This window comes from Callorhinus ursinus, unplaced genomic scaffold, assembly GCF_003265705.2.
Source record: "Callorhinus ursinus isolate GAN/ISIS: 27379988/994484 unplaced genomic scaffold, GSC_fseal_2.0 scaffold15, whole genome shotgun sequence".
Lineage (NCBI taxonomy): Eukaryota > Metazoa > Chordata > Mammalia > Carnivora > Otariidae > Callorhinus > Callorhinus ursinus.
Genome location: NW_027397077.1, coordinates 39,608,042 through 39,629,107, shown reverse-complemented (window position 1 = coordinate 39,629,107; position 21,066 = coordinate 39,608,042). Strand labels below are relative to the sequence as shown.

Sequence of the window (21,066 nt, the reverse complement as noted above, 5' to 3'; positions counted from 1 at the left end):
CCTTCTGTCTCAGCACCCAGATGATGTAAGTGGATAAGCTCTATTATACTAATTCCTCTTATGGATGTGGAGACTGAAGCTCTAAGACTGTGGGCATGCCCAAAGTCATACATGGAATTAGAAGCAGAAACTCAGTCCTAAATCTCCTGATACTAGATTCTGTGTGCTCTACCCATTAAGCCTTGATGATTCCCAGGACTTGAAAGGAGGAAGTTTATCTCTCCTTAAGTGCCTCACAGATTTGCTACTGGAAATAAAACAACAAATGACTAGATACTTACTGGAGGCATCTTCTGTCAGGCTCTCTTTATCCTCTGATTTTGACAGCCTTCTCTTGGAAACCATTTTGACCGAAGTCTTCTGCAATTCAATTACTTTCTACAGCAAAATCAGATAGAAGTTACCCTCTAGAAGCTAGATAAGTTTTGAGATGTTAAAGCTATAGCTCAAAGGAAACTATCTTACCCAAAACCAAAGTGATTCTAGTTTTTACACTAATATTACCTAACTCCAGGCACTGAAAGAATTTCAACTCCTATATCTGGTCTAAACTTTTTTACCTAGTTGCCTCTTTAGCCAGACCACTTTCCTCTTACTGAAGGATGAAATCCAGTTCTCTTTCTGACATTCCAGATCCTTTCATCATCTAGCCCCAACCTACCTCTCCTTTAACTCATTAATCCAATATTGTATGTTAGAGACTGTGCTAGGTGCTGGGGTTACAACTATGAACCAGACATGATCCCTGCCCTCAGGGAGTTTACAGTAATGAGTTGTCTTGAAGTAGTTATTTAAACACAGTTATGTAAGTGCTATAAGAGAGAAGCACAGGGTGCTATGAGGGCTTACAAGGAAATTTAATCTAGTTGGGGGTAGGGGAGATGAAAAGCAGGGACAATTTCTCAGGGATAATCTCTGTGAGAAAATGATTTTAAAGCATGGACCTGAAGGCTTCAACAGGAGTTAGCCCCTAGAAGATGTATGAGTAGCCCAGGCAGAGAAAAACACAGCACTGAACCGGTAAGGAGCCTGTAGAGTTATAAATGAAACTGAAGAGGTAGGGCATGGCCTGAACCACACTAAGGGCCTCCTAGTGTATCTTCTAAATGGAAACATTCCTGGTGTCAATGCTTTTGCATAAGGTGTTTTCACCTGAAATGCTCTCATCTACCTGGAAACTACTACTCATCCTCAAAGACACAGTCAAATGTCATCTTCCTTGAAAAATGTTCCTCCTATCCCCAAAGGAGTTTGCTACTCCAGCCTCCCTGTTCCGTAGAGTGTATCTAGGATCCGCTACCACATCACACTAGACTGTGGGGCTCCTTGAGAACAGGAACCCAGTCTCACTTATCTCAGTATCCCTAGTGCCCAGCAGGGTACCTGGCCTAAAATTTCTGACCATATTCCTAAATGAGAATGGCTGGCAGGCAGGTAAATACTAATAACTAACAAGAACGATCTTAAGTGCTTTATAATTAATACTTCATTTATTACTCACAAGTCTTTTTTGAGGTAGGTAGCCTTAGTATTCTCATTCAATGGCCGAGTTGGGTTTCTAAGTCAGGCAGTCTGACTCCAGAATCTGCACTACATACCAACTATACTTACTCTTGATTATAATGATGGCTTCCAACAACAGTTAACATTTACTATGTCCCACCCACCATGCTAAGGGTTTTCTTTATCCATTGCCTCGTTAAATACTTATAACCATTATCAGCTATTTTACAGACAAAAATTAATGTAAGTCAGGGCTGTCTGACTTCAAGGCACAAGCCCATAACACGGCCCCTTTCCAAAGAAGCCTGAAAGCCTGGTGGGTGGGGCCGACTGTCTGGACCAGGTCCTTCGGAAAGGAGTTGGGGGTAATAGCCCTTCTCATTTTGTCATTTTAACGACGCACGGAGGTACCTGGGGGGATTATCCCACAACAGGGCAGATGAGGAGGCCGAGGTTCGGGGCGCGGAGTCCCAGAGGGAAAGGCCGAGGTCGGCCGGGGCCCAGCGACCAGGCCACAGTGGCGCGGGGCTCAAGAGACGACGACCACTGCTCCACTCACCCGCCGAGAAGCCGTCGCCGCCCCTCGTTTTCGACTTTCCCGCCCGGCGAGACGCCACGCCGACGCCACCGAGGCGCGCCTCGCCGCGACGCTAAACTTCCGCGCCGGAAGTGGGCGGCCAGGCTGCCCGGCTGGGGGCAGTGCCCGAGAGCCAAAGCTGGAGTAGGGCCCCGGGCCAGCTAGACTGAGAGGCGTTGACAAGGCCCATAGGCGAAATCATAGAGGGGCTTTCGCGCCTCGGGGGAAGAGAAACCCGACTGCAGCGGATGGGAGCCGGCTCTCTGTGAAGATGGCGGGGCCGGAGCTGCTGCTCGACTCTAACATCCGCCTTTGGGTGGTCCTACCCATCGTTATCATCACCTTCTTTGTGGGCATGATCCGCCACTACGTGTCCATCCTGCTGCAGAGCGACAAGAAGCTCACCCAGGAACAAGTCTCCGACAGGTCAGCGCCTTCCCTCTCCGTCGGCCTCACTCCCCAGTGACCTTGGGCAAGAAAGTACAGGGGTATTGTCAGTTTGTCCGGGTTGACATCGCGCCCCCACTGGCTGGGTGACCTTGCCAGTGTTACCTCTGTGTTTCACTTTAGCCATCTGTAAAATGAGGATAACAGGAGATGCCTCATAGAGCAGGTGTGGGGGTCAAATTTTAAATGAAGCCTACAAAGCCTTTAGCACACGTCTTGGGATGTATTAAGTGCTCAAAAAAATTGTTGCTGTTGTTAGGCCAGTCGCCAACCCTCTTATCTATGAACTGTATATAAGGTGGGTGTGTTTACGCTACTCGTTTTACCAAACTACTGTGGTGGTCAGCTGAGATACTAAGTATCCAAGTGCTGTGCAAATGTAAAATTGCCGTAGAAATGTGAGGGATTGTAATTACCATTTCTCCTTCAGGAGTGGAGGCAACTTGTTCCTCATGTGCTTCATTACAGTATTTATCTGTGGAGAGAGGTGATTTGAGATCATTTTAGGTATCTAGACTTGTGCCCCCTCCATATTAAAATTAAAAAAAAAATATTTTCCAGTCAATCATTGTGATTATTTTCAGAGATCATCTCAGGGAAATGTTGCTGTGTCTTTAACACTTCGCTATCACTTATTAATCTTCCATTTTAAGAAAGAGCAAGCTTTGGGCTCAGAACTTTCCACAGGCAACAGTGTCTTACTAAAATTTTAATTATGTTTTGTTTTTATTGTGTTTATGTTAAGTTTCTATTTGTGGCAACTAATACTGGTTTTCCATTGTCTAGCAACTTAAAGATTTATTTTAAAACTTACATAAGTAGAAAAAGTTGATATGTAAAAAACACTAAGTTTTTAATAGTATGAGGTGCTAGTGAATAAAACAAAAATCATAACCATGGAATGAGAATGACTGAAGTTTGGGAAGCACTGCTTTATCATTTTCAGTTGTGCTTCCCAATTAGGCTGAGAATAATATAAAAATAATAATAATAATAAACATTTATTAAGCACTTATTCTATGCCAGGCACCAAGCTAAGCACTTACATTCATTAACTTATTTAACGTTCAGAGCAACTCTTATGAGATAGATGCTGCTGTCCCATTTTATAGAAACTGAGGCTTAAGAGGTTCCATGGTCACACATGATGACATTCAGGACTTGAGGGCAAATTTTCTGGTTCCCAAGTCTGGAGTTCTTTCCACAACACCACAGGGGCCACTTCAATTATTTTTCTGTGGCATCAGTTCCAGAACTGATGAGAACCAACCTCCTGGAGAGACCTGAAGTCAGTTCACCACAGAAAGGAAGGCTATAAAAAGATGTAATGTGAAGAGAGCTCAGATATTTAGCATTTATTTATTGACACCAATAAATTGTTCTCATTTTATCCTCACAATCACACCAAGTTAGATAAGCCTGAACCCATTTTTACAGTTGAAGAAAAGAAAGCCAGAGAAATTAAGTAGCCTACCCAAAATAACCAAAATTGTAAAATATTATGCCTGTACTTGAACTCAGATCAGTCTCACTCCCCAAGTTAAATTCTCTTGACCACAATTACTGCTGTCATAGATTCTCTGCCACAGTTTTCTATTCTTGGTTCACTATGTGATTTCAGGGTGTTTCTGAATGATATCACACCCATAGTTGCCCCCCCTTTTTTTTAGATTTTATTTATTTGTCAGAGAGCGAGAGCAAGCACAAGCAGGGGGAGTGGCAAGCAGAGGGAGGAAAGAGGCTCCCCGCTGAGCAGGGAGCCTGATGTGGGACTCTATCCCAGGGCCCTGGCATCATGACCTGAGCCGAAGGCAGACGCTTAGCTGACTGAGCCACCCAGGCGTCCCCACAGCTCCTTTTTCTAAACCAAGATGAAATTCACAGTTCATGCACTCTATAAATAAAAATACTTAAAACACAACATAATGTTTGCAACAACATGGATGGGCCTAGAGGCTACTATATGCTAAATGAAATAAGTCAGAGAAAGACAATTACCATATGATTTCACTTATATGTGAAATCTAAAAAACAAAACAAACAAAAGCAGAAAGAGATCCATAAATACAGAAAACAAACTGATGGTTGCCAGAGAGGAGGGAGATAGGGGCATAGGTACAGCATAGTCAATGATAGTGTAATAGCGTTGTATGGTGGCATATGGTAGCTACACGTATGAGCACACCATAATGTATAGAGTTGTCAAATCACTATTTTCTACACCTGAAACTAGTGTGACATTGTGTGTCAATAATACTTCAGTAAAAACAACAACATAATGCCCTAGTTGTGACAACAAGGAGAAATAAAAGAAAAATAATTTAATTTCTATTTCATAAATACTTGTTCACCGTGGTCCTCAAAAGCGCAGTGCAAGGGCGCCTGGGTGGCTCAGTTGTTAAGCGTCTGCCTTCGGCTCGGGTCATGATCCCAGAGTCCTGGGATCAAGTCCCACATCGGGCTCCCTGCTCCGCAGGAAGCCTGCTTCTCCCTCTCCCACTGCCCCTGCTTGTGTTCCTGCCCTCGCTCTCTCTCTCTCTCTCTCTCTCTGTTAAATAAATAAAATCTTAAAAAAAAAAAGTGCAACGCAAAAGTCAAAGCATGCACCTCACTATAAAATCACCTTAATTGGGACAGGTTCAACTGTAGGCTGATACAGTATTCGCTACTTAGATATTACAGAAGGCAGTGCGATTTTGGATGTGATTTTACTAAATGAGGAACTACTCTTGGTAAAGTTCTGAACAAAACAAAGTGCAATTTTCCCTATATATACTTGGTTGCATACCTGGAAATTGAATATATATAAAAATCACTGCTTCCTTCCCTGTGGGAAAAAAGATGGAATTAGATTTGAGGCTCAGATAATCAAAAGCAATTCAGTGAGATATTCAGAAGTAGTGTGAGACATGAGATAGTTCTTTGAATTGCATAACTGTCTCCAGCATTGAGGAATACTTAGCATCCCTTACCCCTAACAAATGACAGTTACATTCTCTTTCTGCTCTACCACATCATTTTGACAATCAAAAAAGTTCCACAGATTTCCAGAAGTCCCCTAGAGGGCAGCACCACCTCCATGGAGAACCTCTCTGGTCATAATTGTTTCTTTATGTAAGATGTCTGGATCATGCCAGTTCCAACATGGTGTTACAGTACCCCACCAAGTCATCCTGTGAACTTGGATAGAATGCTGAGCACACGGTTCTGAACCTGCCAAAAAACCAAGTCAAAACGTTTTCTGATTGTAAAACATTCCTCTAAATACAGTATAAGTTTCCATTAGCCTGAATGATCACAAAATGGAATGTTTGGTTTCATAAATTATTAAGCTTTTGGTGCCTCAAAATTTATTAAAATTTTTCTAAAATATATTAAACCAAAACTGAAAGATAAATGAAAATATATTAGACCATAGTTGGGGATAGAATGGAAAAAATGGTGCTCAAGCTCAAAGAATATACTCTTAGGAAAGGAAAAAAACAAACTCAGGTCTTTAATATATGATTAAACTCCAATTTGAGAAATACCAACTTTTTTTTTTAAAAGATTTTGTTTATTTGACAGAGAGTTAGAGAGAGCACAAGTAGGCAGAGAGGAAGGCAGAGGGAGAGGGAGAAGCAGGCTCTCCGCTGAGCAGGGAACCCGATGCAGGGCTCCATCCCAGGACCCTGGGATCATGACCTGAGGCGAAGGCAGCCACTTAACCAACTGAGCCACCCAGGTGCCCCTCCAATTTGAGAAATACCAACTTTAAAAACTAAAGCTTTCGGGGTGTCTGGGTGGCTAGGTTGGTTAAGCGTCTGACTCTTGATCTCAGCTTAGGTCTTGATCTTAGAGTGGGTGTGGAGCCTACTTAAATTAAAAAAAAACAAAACAAAAACTAAAGCTTTCTTTTAAGAAAATGTCTTCCACTTGCAAATTATCAATGCAAAAGAGTTTTGTCTTTATAACCAGTATAAGGACTTATTTTTCAAGAGTAATAGAAATGGAAATGCAAAATTAAAAATTTCTTGTAGCATCTGCAGACCTCAGAGAAACTGAGTGTTTAGAATATACAGGATAATTCAAGCTTGCCTTGATTTAGGGTTGAAATGCCTCAAGGTCATGGTTCTCAATCCCAGTTCGACAAAATCACTCAGCAGTGAAAATATAGGAGATGTAGCTGAATTTCTGTTGATTATAGTGCCTGAAGAAGACCTGAATTATCCACAGTCAACAAGTTTTTACTGATGATCTACCATGCGCCCTGCACTGTACCATATGCTATAGGTACAAGATATGACAAGGCCAAGACCCTACTCTCAGGGAGTTTCAGTCCAAGTGACAAAACATGCAAAAGAAAAATAATAGGTACCTTTAATCTAGTGCTTAGGATATGCCACATGCAGTGGTAATCACTTTAAATGAAATGATATATACGAAGAACTCAGCTTAAAATCCTCAGTATTTCCCTTTTGCTCCTTTTTTTTTTTTTTAAGTACTCTCCACATCCAACATGGGGTCTGAACTCACAACCCTGAGGTCAAGAGTCACACGTTCCACCAATGAAGCCAGCCAGGTGCCCTACTCTTTTTTTTTTTTCACTATTTTTAAGTGTACAATTCAGTGGCAGTAAGTATATTCTCAGTCAGTATATTGTTGTGCAACCATCCCCATCATTCACTTCCAAAGTATTTTTGTCATCCCAAACAAACTTTGAACATATTAAGTAATAACTCCCCATCTCTTCTCCACCCAGTTCCTGCAGCCAGCATTCTACTTTCTGTTTCTATGAACTTGACTACTCTAGGTACCTTATGTAAGTGGAATCATACAATATTTGTCCCTCTGTGCCTTATTTTACTTAGCATAATGTTTTCAAGGCTCATCCAATGTTATAGCATGTGTCATATTTCAATACATTCTTTAGCTAAATGAAATATACAATGTGACAATTCGACATACATATACTTTCTGAATTGATTGCCACAATCCAGTTAACATATGTATCACCTCACAAGAATGCTTAAGATCTACTCTGTTAGTAAATTTCAAGTATATTACACAGTTTTATTGACTATAGTCACTATTCTATATGTTAAACCCCCAGAGTTTACTCATCTTATAACTACCTTTTGGCCACCATCTCCCCATCTCCCTCATCCCCCAGTAACCACCAGTTTACTTTCTGTTTCTATGAGTTTGACTTTTTTTTTTTTTAGATTCCAAATAAAAGTGAGATCATACAGCGTTTGTCTTTCTCTGGCTAATTTCACTTAGCATAATGCCCTCAAGTTTCAACCATGTTGTTGCAGATGGCAGGATCTCCTTTCTCCTGGCTAATGTTCCATTGTGTTTGTGTTTGTATATGTGCTACTGAACTGTGTGTTTAAATAGGATTATAGTGATAAATTTTATATTATGTATTTTTTACCACGATTAAAAAAAATACACTGGGATGCATGTGGCCTTATATAGTATGTCTCTTGCACGTCTCTCAAGTCTCATTTTCACCATGTTTTCTGTAGTTCTCTTTCTTCTAGCCATGTGGCCTTTTCTCAGGTCCTCAGAGACATAGTCTTTATGCCTGCTGTATGTAGGGCTTCTGCCCATGCTGTTCCCTCCAGCACTTTGCCAAGGTAATCTCTAGTTGTCCTTAAGATTCCAACATAGTCATGCATCATCATCAAAGCTTTTTCCCAGACCTTGACTTCCTAGACATGGTCAAATCCCCATATTATATACTCCCACCGTACCATCCATCTCTCTTTCCTAGGACATAATAGGTGAATTTCACATTTATTACTGTGGTTATTTAATCAGTGTCTTTCTCTCCCAGTAGATGTTAACTTCCATAAGATACTTGGTTGTTGTTGTTGTTGTTTTAAGATTTATTTATTTGAGAGGGAGAAGGAGAGAATCCTCAAGCACGCTCCCCCCAGCCAAGTGCAGAGCCTGATGAAGGACCGGATCCCAGGACCCTGAGATCATAACCTAAGCCAAAATCAAGAGTCAGCCGCTTAACTGACTAAACCACCCAAGTGCCCTGAGATACTTTTTTTTTTGTTAAGATTTTATTTATTTATTTGGCAGAGACACAGTGAGAGAGGGAACACAAGCAGGGGGAGTGGGAGAGGGAGAAGCAGGCTTCCTGCAGACAGGGAGCCCGATGCGGGGCTCCATTCAAGGACCCTGGGATCATGACCTGAGCTGAAGGTAGACGCTTAATGACTGAGCCACCCAGGCACCCCGAGATATTTGCTTTTTGATCACTATTATTCATGTCACCTAATAGTACGTGGCATTCAGAAGCTCAAGAGGTATTTGTCCAATGAGAACAAAACTGTTATTGTGCAGAATATGAAAGAAGGCATGGGGAATTTAAATGACTCAGCCAAGATCACATACCTCATAAGTGGCAGAGCCAGGATTTGAACCCATCTGTTCAACTCCAGAGCTTAAATTTTTATCCATTACTCTAGACCCAATGCTGCCTAAACCATCAGTGATGAAGGACCAGTTTTTTGGGGTTTTTTTTTATTTCCAATCTATCATAGACTGATGCTTTTGTAAAATACTGTAGTACATATTTATTTGGATGTTGTGGAAATACCAAATTATTATAAACGTTTCTAAACCCTTACTCTCAGTATCTGCGCTTAACCTCATCACAGACTAGCACTGGTACATAGGCCACAGTTGGAGTACCTTTAGACTAGCTCCCAGGGACAGAACATACTGCACGTCACCTCTGTAGGCCTGTGTATAGAGCAGTCAACTGTACAGTACAATGAGGTCAAGAGGAGGAAGACCAGAGAGAATTTCATGAGGGCCCCAGGCAGAGTTTCATGGAGAAGGCAGGGCTTAAAGAAGGTGTTATGGTATGTGGGGCAGAACTCGTGAAGCAGAGGGGCACTAAAGCATTCCCAGCACGTGGAAAGGCTAGACTATGCATAAGCTGACAAGGGGACCCTGATTAGAGCAGGTGGTTTATACTGAGGAGTAGAGAGAAAACCAAGCACGGTTTTTATGTTGTTCCTTTCTGTCTGCATTTTTTTTCACTTTTCAAGAAGTATTTCCATTAACTTAAGGAGGTGCCCCCGCCCCCATTAAAACAACTTTTAAAAACCTAGCAAACATTGGTATTTTGATCTCTGTTCTGTTTGGCATCTGTATCTTAGCACACCTACTTTTATCGCACTCTGTTATCTTTAATGATCAATTATAGTCAGATATCACCAAATAATTTATTAATTCAGTAAATGTTTATTGAGAGTTTACTAACAGTCTGAATCCTCCTGGAATTTCTCTATGTTGTCTGTCGGGGAACAACCCTGTCAAATCCTGTACTCATTTCTCTGTGGGGTTTTAAAAGTTCTTTCTTTTTTCCTCACCCTTCCTCCCTCCTCCTGCCCCCAGATCTTCTGAGGAGCATCCAACTCTTACTCTTTTCACTCAGAGAACGTTCCTTCTTAGCTTCTTAAAAAGTAAGAAAAAGCTGAGTGTGATGTTCCAAATGTGCCTTTCTCAGAAATCTTTTGTTCATAAACGTAGTGACTTCTTTTTTGAAGACCTGATTGTTGGGTTAAATGTGTTATATTTGTTTTAAAGATACTTGTATTTTGAAAAGTGTCCCCACAGGACTGTTGCCAAATAGGTTCTCTCTTGTATTTAAATAGGTCTTCTACTCTTATTCTCTCATTTTCTTCTAGTGTTTCTCTTTTAAAAATCTCATTGTCTTGGTTGTATTTTTCAGTCAAGTCCTAATTCGGAGCAGAGTCCTCAGGGAAAATGGAAAATACATTCCCAAACAGGTACTCATTTATCTTTAATTAAAAGCTCTATGATTCACTGTGAGGGCAGTAGATATCTGAATGTTTAATGAGGGGACTCGTTGGGGAAAGCTGAAGTTTGGCAAATCTGTAATTAAGCTGTAGCCTAGTGGTATCTGCTGTCATTGTGACCTCGCCCTTCTTAGGAAATTGTTTTTAAATGTGACTCAGCTAAAGTGTCAGGTTGGCTGCCAAGTAGGCGGCCAGCTCTGAGTGTAACAGCCTATTCCAAGGGCCTTCTGACTAAACCTCTGGGGAATAATTTGACAACTTGCTATGTCACAGTTTTAAGACTTAAAAAGCTCTCTTTTTTACTAGTCTTTCTTGACACGAAAATATTACTTCAACAACCCAGAGGATGGATTTTTCAAAAAAACTAAAAGGAAGGTAGTGCCTCCTTCTCCTATGACTGGTATGTTTACTCCCTTCTGTCATCTTTAAGGAAGATTCTTAACAGGAGTTGGGGGGAGGGCAGGGAAGATGTGAATTTATTTAAATGTTAAATTGTATAAGATAATAATCTAAGGGCCTTAGAGATCATTTAGTACAGGGATCTACACAAGTGGAGCTCTCTTTTTCAAACAAATCATCTGGGAACCCCAATGTATAAAGTGGATTTAAAAAAAAAGAGCCCTTGGCTGGGGGGTGAGAAAGCTAGAGCCATCGTCCCTTTGTCTCTTCCCTTTGCTGTTCCTCAGGACCCAGGGCTCTGCAGAGCACAGTTGGAAAAGCATCCCAGTCCCAGCTCCTACCCAGTGCCTGGATCCCGTTGCTGACAGATGGCCACCCAGCTTCTGTCTGAAAGAGGAGGAGCTCTTAACCACTTCCCTAGGCCAGCCATTCCTTTGTCATACATGATTGCTTAGCCCACCCTACAGTTTTTGCTCTAACAGATTTCTTACTTCCGCTGACCCTAGTCATGTGAAAAAAATATAGCACTTTTAAAGTAAAACAAAATAATTTATTATTGTGTTGGCTGTCCTCTCATTTTAATACTCATTTCTCTAGGTAAGAAACCGAGACAGAAGGTACAGCAATTGATTTTAATAAGTCTTTTAGAAAACCCACAAGAAACAAAAGACCAATTTGTGTATGAAAAGATATTTGACTTCACTAAAATCCACAGAATGCAAATTAGAACAAGATATCCTTTTAATTTTTTTTTTTAAGATTTAATTATTTGAGGGAGAGAGAGAGATGTGCACACACGAGGTAGGGGGTGGGGGGATAGAAGCAGAAGGAGCTAAAGAGAGAGAATCTCAAACCGACTCCCCACAGAGCACAGAGCCCAGTGTAGGGCTCGAACACATGACCCTGAGATCACGACCTGAGCCAAAATCTAGAGTCAATGCTTAAGCAACTGAGCCACCCAGGCGCCCCCAAGATGTCCTTTTTAGACCATTAAACTGGCAAAGATTGAAAGCTTCACAAAGCTGCTACTGTCAAAGTCATGGGAAGTTAGGCCCTCTCACTATTGTTGAAGGACAATCTGATGGTATTTGTCAATTTTTAAATGTTCAAACCCCTTGACCCAGAAATTCTTCTAAGAGTTTCTCTTACAGAAACACATCAACATGCAGATTTATGTACTAGGTAGTTGTGGCAACAATGCTTATAGGCAAAAAAATAAAAAAATAAAAAATAAGAACAATCTATAGGTCCATCCAAAAGTAATAAGTATGACCACATAGTAGATTCCTATGCACACACTGAACATAGTGAGAGAGAGATATTATACCAATGTGAAAATACCATTTACAGTATATTTACTTTTTTAAAATTAAGAAGCAGATTAGTAAGCATAATATCCCTTCATTGTGTATATATGGAAACTTGTGTGTACACATATACGTGCATATTTATACACATATGTATAAAGATGGAAGGATATGCAACAAACTGTTAAAAGTATTCAGAGTGCGCTCAAAGAAACTGTCTACATCCTATGTTTCCAAGTCATTTAAATTTTTTACGTGAACTTGTATTTAATGATCATGTAAATTAAAAATTTCTAGAAAATCAGGGAGAAGTCCCTGCCAACAGTTGTAAAATGTTGTGGTCTCTTGTTTTTGTCATAGATCCCACCATGCTCACAGACATGATGAAAGGCAATGTAACAAATGTGCTCCCTATGATTCTTATTGGTGGTTGGATCAACATGACTTTCTCAGGCTTTGTCACAAGTAAGTTACAGACCTGGATTCTTCAGGTTCACTTATCTATGATCCTTTCCCATATCCCTGTTCAGAGAAATCCAAGTGCTGCTGAGACTAAAATAACAGGTCCCATATTCTCTATTGGAAACTAATCACAGTCTTTTTTTTTTTTTTTAAGATTGTATTTATTTGAGAGAGGGAGAGCATGAGAGAGCAAGCATGAGCAAGGGGAAGGGCAGAGAGTGAGGGAGAGAGAGAAGCAGGCTCCCTGCTGAGCAGGAAGCCCAACATGTCCCAGGACCCTGAGATCTTGACCTGAGCCAAAGGCAGACACTTCACCGACTGAGCTACCCAGGCGCCCTGGAAACTAATCACATTCTTTGAAAAAAAATTAATATGCCATGATTTTATGGCTCATATCCCAAACTCATCATTAGTTCATGATGTGGATACTTTTTTACAAATAGGAACTTAAGTGAACGGCTTGCTCGTTTGTATCCAAAATTAATTCTAGTTAAGTAGGATGAAGGGAAGCATGTTTCTATTTTTTTTTTTTAAGATTTTATTTATTTGACAGAGCTAGACACAGCGAGAGAGGGAACACAAGCAGGGGAAGTGGGAGAGGGAGAAGCAGGCTTCCCGCCAAGCAGGACCCTGGGATCATGACCTGAGCTGAAGGCAGATGCTTAACGACTGAGCCACAAAGGCACCCCAGCATGTTTCTATTTTGACTTCATTTTCTAAGTATTGCAGTGAGTTGTTTGTCTATTTGTTTATAATTTGTTTTGAATCAATTTCATTTCTCAGGAATATAGTTCTCTATGTGTATATATTCCACTTTGGGTTTAACAGTATAGTACAAGTTTCTTTTCTAATTTTAAGTCATAACTCAGAGTCCCTGTTGTTAAGCAATAGAGAAGCTGCTGTTCAAGGAACTATAACAGAGTGACATTTGACTGTTATTTTTTTTTTCAGAAATTGACACAAATTTCCTGGTAGAAATCATTTTCTAACTATGGTACAGAGTTTCCACCTCCTCAGGGAAGGATTACATGCATTCATGCTTAAACTGTTCTAAAAACAGCAAGGAAAGATTGTAAACTTTCTCTCTCTTTTCTGCAGCCAAGGTCCCATTTCCACTGACTCTCCGTTTTAAGCCTATGCTGCAACAGGGAATTGAACTACTTACATTAGATGCATCCTGGTAAGAACTTTCTTTTCTTTATAAAAACACAAAACAAAATCTAAAACTAATGTCCCTTAAAGAACACGATTTCCAATTTGCATACTTCACTGGAATAGATTTTTGGTTTTTCTCATTGAAACTCCACTGAAAATGCCATGGGTGGATTATGACAACTTTTAGCCTACCCCAAGTGATTTCTTTATATACTCTTTGGGTGATAGAAAAGTGTGAACTCTGTTAATTCTAAAATAACTACCTATGTTCTTTCACTTTGCTTTCCTAGGGTGAGTTCTGCATCCTGGTACTTCCTCAATGTTTTTGGGCTTCGAAGCATTTACTCCCTGATTCTGGGCCAAGATAATGGTAAGAAGCATGTTGGGTTTAATAAGCAAATACTTTGATAGACAGTCATCCATGCCAGGGCCAGAAAACTCATGTAGGCTGTTCTGTTTGTTAGCATAGTCAAATACCATGCTTTACTCCCTAAACTTCTAAAGTTTCTGAGGTATTCTGCAAGAGTCTTAAAAATTCCAGGGTCGGGGAGCCTGACTAGCTCAGTCGGTGGAGCATGTGACTCTTGATCTCAGGGTTGTAAGTTGAAGCCCCACCCTGGGTGTAGAGATTATTTAAAATCTTAAAAAAAAAAAAAATTCCAGGGGCACCTGGGTGGCTCAGTCGTTGGGCATCTGCCTTTGGCCCACGTCATGATCCCAGAGTCCTGGGATCGAGCCCCGCATCGGGCTCCCCTCTCGGCAGGAAGCCTGCTTCTCCCTCTCCCACTCCCCCTGCTTGTGTTCCCTCTTTCGCTGTGTCTCTCTCTGTTAAATAAATTAAAAAATCTTAAAAAAAAAAAAAAATTCCAGGGTCAACTGAAGATCTTAATTCTCCCTGGAAATCATGGGGGCAATATTTAGTTCCCTGAAGTCTGAAAGCCTCCTGTGAGGAATCCAGTACCAGTAATGTAAGCCTGTAAACTGAAGCTGAAACAAGGCCTGGTTTGACCAGTTAGTTCATTGACTAGAGTTCTTCCCAGGACTAATCCTGGCTCTCTTATTTCATGGCTGGGACCTTGGGCAAGTGACTTAACCACTTGAATCCTGTGCTCATTTGTAAAACAGAGACCTTAATAATTAGCTTCAGAGTTTGTTGTGAGGAGTGCATGATGTAGACTATGGAAAGCACTTAGTAAAGTACCTGGCATAAGGTAGTTGCTCAGTAACCGGTAGCGTAGTTATTGTTTACATTTGAAATAAAGTGTAGCACTTCCTTCAGTTACCTTCTATTATTATCATGACAACTTTTCAGGAGAGGTAAAGTGACTTTCCCTAGGTCACATAGCCAGTGTGTGGGAGGGCCAGTTAGGGAATCTGTCATGTGGTACTCATTCATTCCTGAGCATCTGTCAGTGTTGCATGAGGACCGTTCTTCCCGGAGGGTCCTGGGTGCTTGCCGAGCCCCGGCGGTCACATAGGTGTGTCTTAATCTGCAGCCGCTGACCAGTCACGGATGATGCAGGAGCAGATGACGGGAGCAGCCATGGCCATGCCTGCAGACACCAACAAAGCTTTCAAGGTACACTCGCACCTCCTTCTGTACCTTCACTAACACTCTGAAAGGCTTTAGCAGACAGTTACTTTGAAGACCGGTTCCCTGAAGTGAGTGTGATATGTATGGTTCCATCATTTAAATTTAGCAAAAATGAATTTTTGTTTACATATTTCTTATTCCTTAGACAGAGTCAGCTATTAAATAAATTGGAAATTCTTGGTGCTTTTACCTAGTTTTTAAATGCTTACTCAAATTTAATCCACACTGTAAATGAAGCTGTAGAAGAGCCCATTCAGAGACACCAGGTAAACATTTAGGATATTTTGAGCTATTTTGGACCCTCTGGACATCAGATATAAATTTCATTTAAAAAAAAAAAGATCAATACTTAAAAGCCTTTTCATGAAATGATTCTGCAATATGTAAAGTCCAGTATAATTTTTGTACAGCAAAATCTCACTAATTTTTCATGATAAAGACTAGAAATAGAAAAGAATTTGCTCATCTTGATGAAAGGCATCTATGAAAACCCACAGCTAACATCATACTCAGTGGTGAAACACTAACAGCTTTTCCCCTAAGATTAGGAACAAGATAAAGACTATCCACTCGTGCCACTTCTGTTGACCGTTGTGCTGGATGATTAGCCAGGCCCGTTAGGCAAGAAGAAGTAAAAAGCATCCACATTAGAAAGGAAGAAGGAAATGATCTGTTTACAGATGACATGGTCTTGTATATAGAATATTGTAAACAACCCACAAGATAAACTGTGTAGAGCTAACAAACAAGTCCAGCAAGGTTTTAGAAGATGCAGGGTAAAGATGCAAAAATCAGGGGCACCTGGGTGGCTCAGTAGTTGAGCGTCTGCCTTCAGCTCAGGTCGTGATCCCAGGGTTCTGGGGTCGAGCCCCGCGTCGGGCTCCCTGCTCTGCGGGAAGCCTGCTTCTCCTCCTCCCACTCCCCCTGCTTGTGTTCCCTCTCACTGTGTCTCTCTCTGTCAAATAAATAAAATCTTTAAAAAACAAAACAAAACAAAACAAAACAAAAATCAGTTGTTATTTCTACACACTGGTAATAAAAAATCTGAAAATGAAATTAAGAAAAAAATTCCAGGGACGCCTGGGTGGCTCAGTCGGTTAAGCGTCTGCCATTGGCTCAGGTCATGATCCCAGGGTCCTGGGATCGAGTCCTGCATCAGGCTCCCTGCTCAGCAAGGAGCCACTTCTCCCTCTGCCTACCACCCCCCTGCTTGTACTATCGCACTCTCTCTCTCTCTTACTCTCTCTCTGGCAAATAAATAAAATTTAAAAAAAAAAAAAGAAAATTCCATTTACATAGTGTCAAAAAGAATAAAATACTTAGAAAGAAATTCAACAAAAGAAAGACAAGACTTGTACACTGAAATTACAAAGCTTTGCTAAAGAAATTAGGTAAGACCTGAATAAATGGAAAGATATCCATGTTCATGGATTAGAAGACTTAATATTGTCAAGGTGGCAGTACTCCCAAAATTGATCTACAGAGTCAATACAGTCCCTCTCAAAATTCCACGTACCTTTTTTGCAGAAATTGACAGGCTGATCCTGAAGGTCATATGGAAATGCAAGAGACCCAGAATAGCCCAAAAAACTTTAATATGAATAAAGTTGGAAGACTCACATTTCCCGATTTTAAAACCTACTTCAGAGCTACAATAATCAAGACTGTGTGGTACTGGCATAAGGATAGATCTGTAGATCAGTGGAGTAGAATTGAGAGGTCAGAAATAAACCCATACGTTTAAGATCAATTGACTTTCGTCGGAGGTGCAAAGACAGTTCAGTGGGGGAAAGAATAGTCTTACTGCTGACTGGGTACAGAGTTTCTGTTTCAGGGGATGAAAATTTTTGGAAATACATAGTCTTGATGGTTGCACAACATTGTGAATGTAATTAATGCCATTGAATTGTATACTTACAAAGGTTAAAAGTGGCAAATTTTATGTTATATATATCTTACCACAATAAAAAAAAGAAAAACTTTAAATGGTGTAAGAGCTAAAACATAAAACCCTTAGAAGAAAACATAGGTGTAAAATGTTTGACGCTGGATTAGGCAGTGACTTCTTAGACATGACGTTAAAAGTACAAGTGACAAAAGGAAAAATAGATGAATGGAACTTTGTAAAAATGAAAACTTTTGTACTTCAAAGGGCACAATCAAGAAAATGAAAAGATAGTATTAGAGAACATGTTTGCAAATCATATCTCTAATAAGGGTCTAGTATTCAGAATAAAGAACTCTCAGAACTCAGTCATAGTAAGACATCCCAGTTAAAAACGGGCAAAAGTTTTGAACAAACATTTCTCCACAGAAGATATACAAATACCCAATAAGCTCATGAAAGCATGCTCAACATTGTTAGCCATTGGAGAAATGCAAATCAAAACCACAGTGACTCACTCGATGACTGTAATAAAAAAGATGGACACGAACAGGTGTTGACAAGGATGTGGAGAAATTGGAATCATCCTACTTGCTGGTAATGGTGCAGCCACTTTGGAAAGCAGTTTTTAGCCTATCCTCAAAAAGTTAAACATAATTACCATATGACCAGCAATTCCGCACTTAGGTAAATAGCCAAGGGAATTGAAAACTTATGCCCACACAAAAACTTGTACAAGAATGTTCAGAGGGGCCCCTGGGTGCGTCAGTCAGTTAAGCGTCTGCCTTCAGCTCAGGTCATGATCCCAGGGTCCTGGAATCGAGCCGTGCATCGGGCTCCCTGCTCTGCTGGGAGCCTGCTTCTCCTTCTCCCTCTGCCTGCCACTCCCCCTGCTTGTGCTCTCTCTCTCTCTCTCTCTCTCTCTCTCTCTCTCTCTCCCTGTGTCAAATAAATCTTTAAATAAAAGGTTGGGGGGGGCACCTGGGTGGCTCAGTCGTTAAGCATCTGCCTTTGGCTCAGGTCATGATCCCAGGGTCCTGGGATCGAGCCCCACATCAGGCTCCCTGCTCCACGGGAAGCCTGCTTCTCCCTCTCCCACTCCCCCTGCTTGTGTTCCCTCTCTCGCTGTCTCTCTCTCTGTCAAATGAAAAAATAAAATCTTAAAAAAAAAAAGAATGTTCAGAGCACATTCATAATAGTCCAAGAAGAGAAACAATCCAAATGTGCATTTTATGAACAGATGAACAAAATGAAACATTTTGGAATATACATACAGTGTATGAACAATGAAAGTGTTCAGTGGAATATTAACAAAAAGGAATGATGTACTGATACATGCTGCAGCAGGGAGGAACCTTGAAAACATCATAAGTGAAAGAAACCAGTAAGAAAAAGCCACATATTGTATCCAGAAGAGATGAATCCAAAGAAAGTAAAGTGGTAGTTGCCAGAGGTTGGGGGAGGAGTTTAATGGGGAGCATCTGCTATTTGAAATAGAGTTTCTTTTTGTGGTGATGAAAGTGTTCCGGAATTAGGTAGTTGTGATGGTTTTGTGAACATACTAAAAACCACTAAATTGTACATATTCCAAGGGTGAAGTTTATGGTATGTGAATTGTATTTTTAAACAAAGAATGGAGGGGCGCCTGGGTGGCTCAGTTGGTTAAGTGTCTGCCTTTGGCTTGGGTCATGATCCCAGAGTCCTGGGATGGAGCCCCACGTTGGACTCCTTGCTCAGTGGGGAGTCTGATTCTCGCCCTTCCTCTTCCTCTGCTCCTCTCCCCCTGCTCTTGTTCTCTCTGTCTCAAATAAATAAATAAAATCTTAAAAAAAAAAAAAAAGATGAGTGGATAAAGGTGATGTATGTATACACACACACACACACACACAATGGAATATTACTCAACAAGCAATCAAAAAATGAAATCTTGCCATTTGCAATGACGTGGATGGAGCTAGAATGTATTATACTAAGTGAAGTCAGTCAGAGAATATGATTGCACTTGTGGAATTTAAGAAACAAAAGAGACGAACATATGGGGAGTGGGGAGAGAGGGAAACAAACCATGAGAGACTCTTAACGATAGAGAACAAACAGGGTTGATGGAGGGAGGTGAGTGGGGGAATGGACTAGATGGGTGATGTAAGTGATGAATCACTGAATTCTATTTCTGAATCCAATATTGCACTGTATGTTAACTAACTAGAATTTAAATAAAAAAGTTTTTTAAAAAGCCATGAGCTAACATTTGTATTGCATATTATATTTCCTAAAGCGTTTTTTTAAACCTACTAATTAAAGGCAAAAGTAATCAGCGTTAATAGACTATTTGAGAAATGTCATTAGTTACTAGCTCTAGTGGCCTCAGACAAATAATTTTACCTTTTTTAGCCTTATTCTCTTTGCCTACAAATTGAGCACAGGGGTGCACAGGGCAGGTGGCAGCCCCTACCTCATAGATTAAATGAGTTTATACGTGTAAATAGCTTAATCCAGCTGCTGGCCAGCCACATCAGCACTGCTCTTAGTAACAGCCCTTCTATCCCTTCCCTGGTGTGTTCTTCCTTTGCAGACAGAGTGGGAAGCTTTGGAGCTGACGGATCACCAGTGGGCACTGGATGATGTCGAAGAGGAGCTCATGGCCAAAGACCTCCACTTCGAAGGCATGTTCAAGAAGGAATTACAGACCTCTATTTTTTGAAGACCACGCAGGGATTTGCTGTGTCAGGAACTCAGAGTAGTGGTTAAATTTGTAACTTTGGTTTGAGCTGGAAGCCTCTCAGAATAAAAAGGAAGATGCATGAGCCAGCAGGTGTTCAGCAGGAAGTGTTCTTATCTGAGCCAGGTTCCCCTGTATGTCTGAAACTAGAGACATTTGAGGAGTCTGTGCTAGATGACTTACCCAGAAACGGCTATTTTTAAAATGTTTTACATTTTCCTTCTGGTGACTCTGATAATGAAAGTCAAAGAAAGGGGGAATACTCAAGCTAGTAATAATATATAAAACTTAGCAAAAATTCAGTCTTTGGAAAAAGCATTGTCCGTTATACCCTAATTATTAAGTGCAGTCAGCCTGACTTCTAACCACAGTGAACACCTGTTTTCTTGGGATCCAAACACCCCTTGTGTTTTACCTTTAATTTTTTGTTAGTATTTGTACAACTTTCTTTACACAAATAATACATTTTCATTACTGAAAATTTAGGAGCTATGGATAAGCAAAGTGAAAGCTCCCTGTGTTGTTCCTTTTGAGCCTACAGAGTGACATAAAGAGCAAATGGGTCAAAACCTGATTCAGATAAGCTCTTTTCAGAGTGAATACCCAGGGCTAGGGCAGACTTAGCCAGCCTTCTATCTCAACACTGTCTGGTGAAAATCGGCAACACTGAGACACTGCCGGATTCTCAAGTGCCTTTGGGATCACCAAAGATAGGATACATAATCTGAGGTCTTGAGCTGGAGTTCAGAAGGTATCAAATCCATTGACAGATCAACAGTGCTGTCCCGAATATGGCTACTCCGTTGAACGTAAGACCTCCTTTCCCAATTACTCTGGATAAGAGAGTTTACGTATCACTGTAAGAAGGGAGAAAGGGCAATTGCAGGCAGACACATAGTTAAGGTTGGCCCAGGAATCATTCTGTCTGGATTAACTGTCCCCGGGAAGTGGCCGGGCGCCATTTCTGTACCAAGAGGTGAATGTAATTTGCATGTTGAACGCTGCAATCAAGAACAAACAACTCTTGACTCTACCAATTAAAACATCCTGTTTTCTCTGCCTATAAAACGTTGCCTCTGTGGGTCACTAAAAGCCTTCTGCCACAGTTATAAGTGTCTTGTGGATCAGTGCTGAAGAGTCAAAGATGAAAAAGATGTGGCGTGCTTGGGTGGCTCAGTCTGTTAAGCGTCCT

General features: G+C 40.8%; 2 protein-coding genes across 4 annotated transcripts in view; one reads left to right on the top strand and one right to left on the bottom strand.

Annotated features, from left to right (window-relative positions):
* The window catches only part of FANCD2 (FA complementation group D2), a 55,583-nt gene extending 53,411 nt beyond the window's left edge, over window positions 1-2,172 (bottom strand). For 2 of the 3 annotated variants that reach the window (XR_012380953.1, XM_025884965.2), the window contains exons 1-2: window positions 1,915-2,172; window positions 282-378 (exon numbers count right to left, since the gene is read on the bottom strand). Coding sequence is in view for 2 of the 3 variants with exons in the window: in XM_025884965.2 (XP_025740750.1) it covers window positions 282-345 (64 nt within the window). In the remaining variant the exon portion in view is untranslated. The remainder of the gene's footprint in view (window positions 1-281; window positions 379-1,914) is intronic. The other variant, XM_073901633.1, reaches the window with a different exon arrangement.
* A 14-nt stretch (window positions 2,173-2,186) lies between these two features.
* EMC3 (ER membrane protein complex subunit 3) lies at window positions 2,187-19,966 on the top strand. The gene is made up of 8 exons (XM_025884971.2): window positions 2,187-2,506; window positions 10,266-10,323; window positions 10,660-10,753; window positions 12,420-12,524; window positions 13,620-13,701; window positions 13,967-14,046; window positions 15,173-15,255; window positions 19,728-19,966. Exons 1-8 carry the CDS (start codon window positions 2,352-2,354, stop codon window positions 19,854-19,856), a joined length of 786 nt encoding a protein of 261 aa, XP_025740756.1. The 5' UTR covers window positions 2,187-2,351; the 3' UTR covers window positions 19,857-19,966.
* Window positions 19,967-21,066: the final 1,100 nt, after the last annotated feature.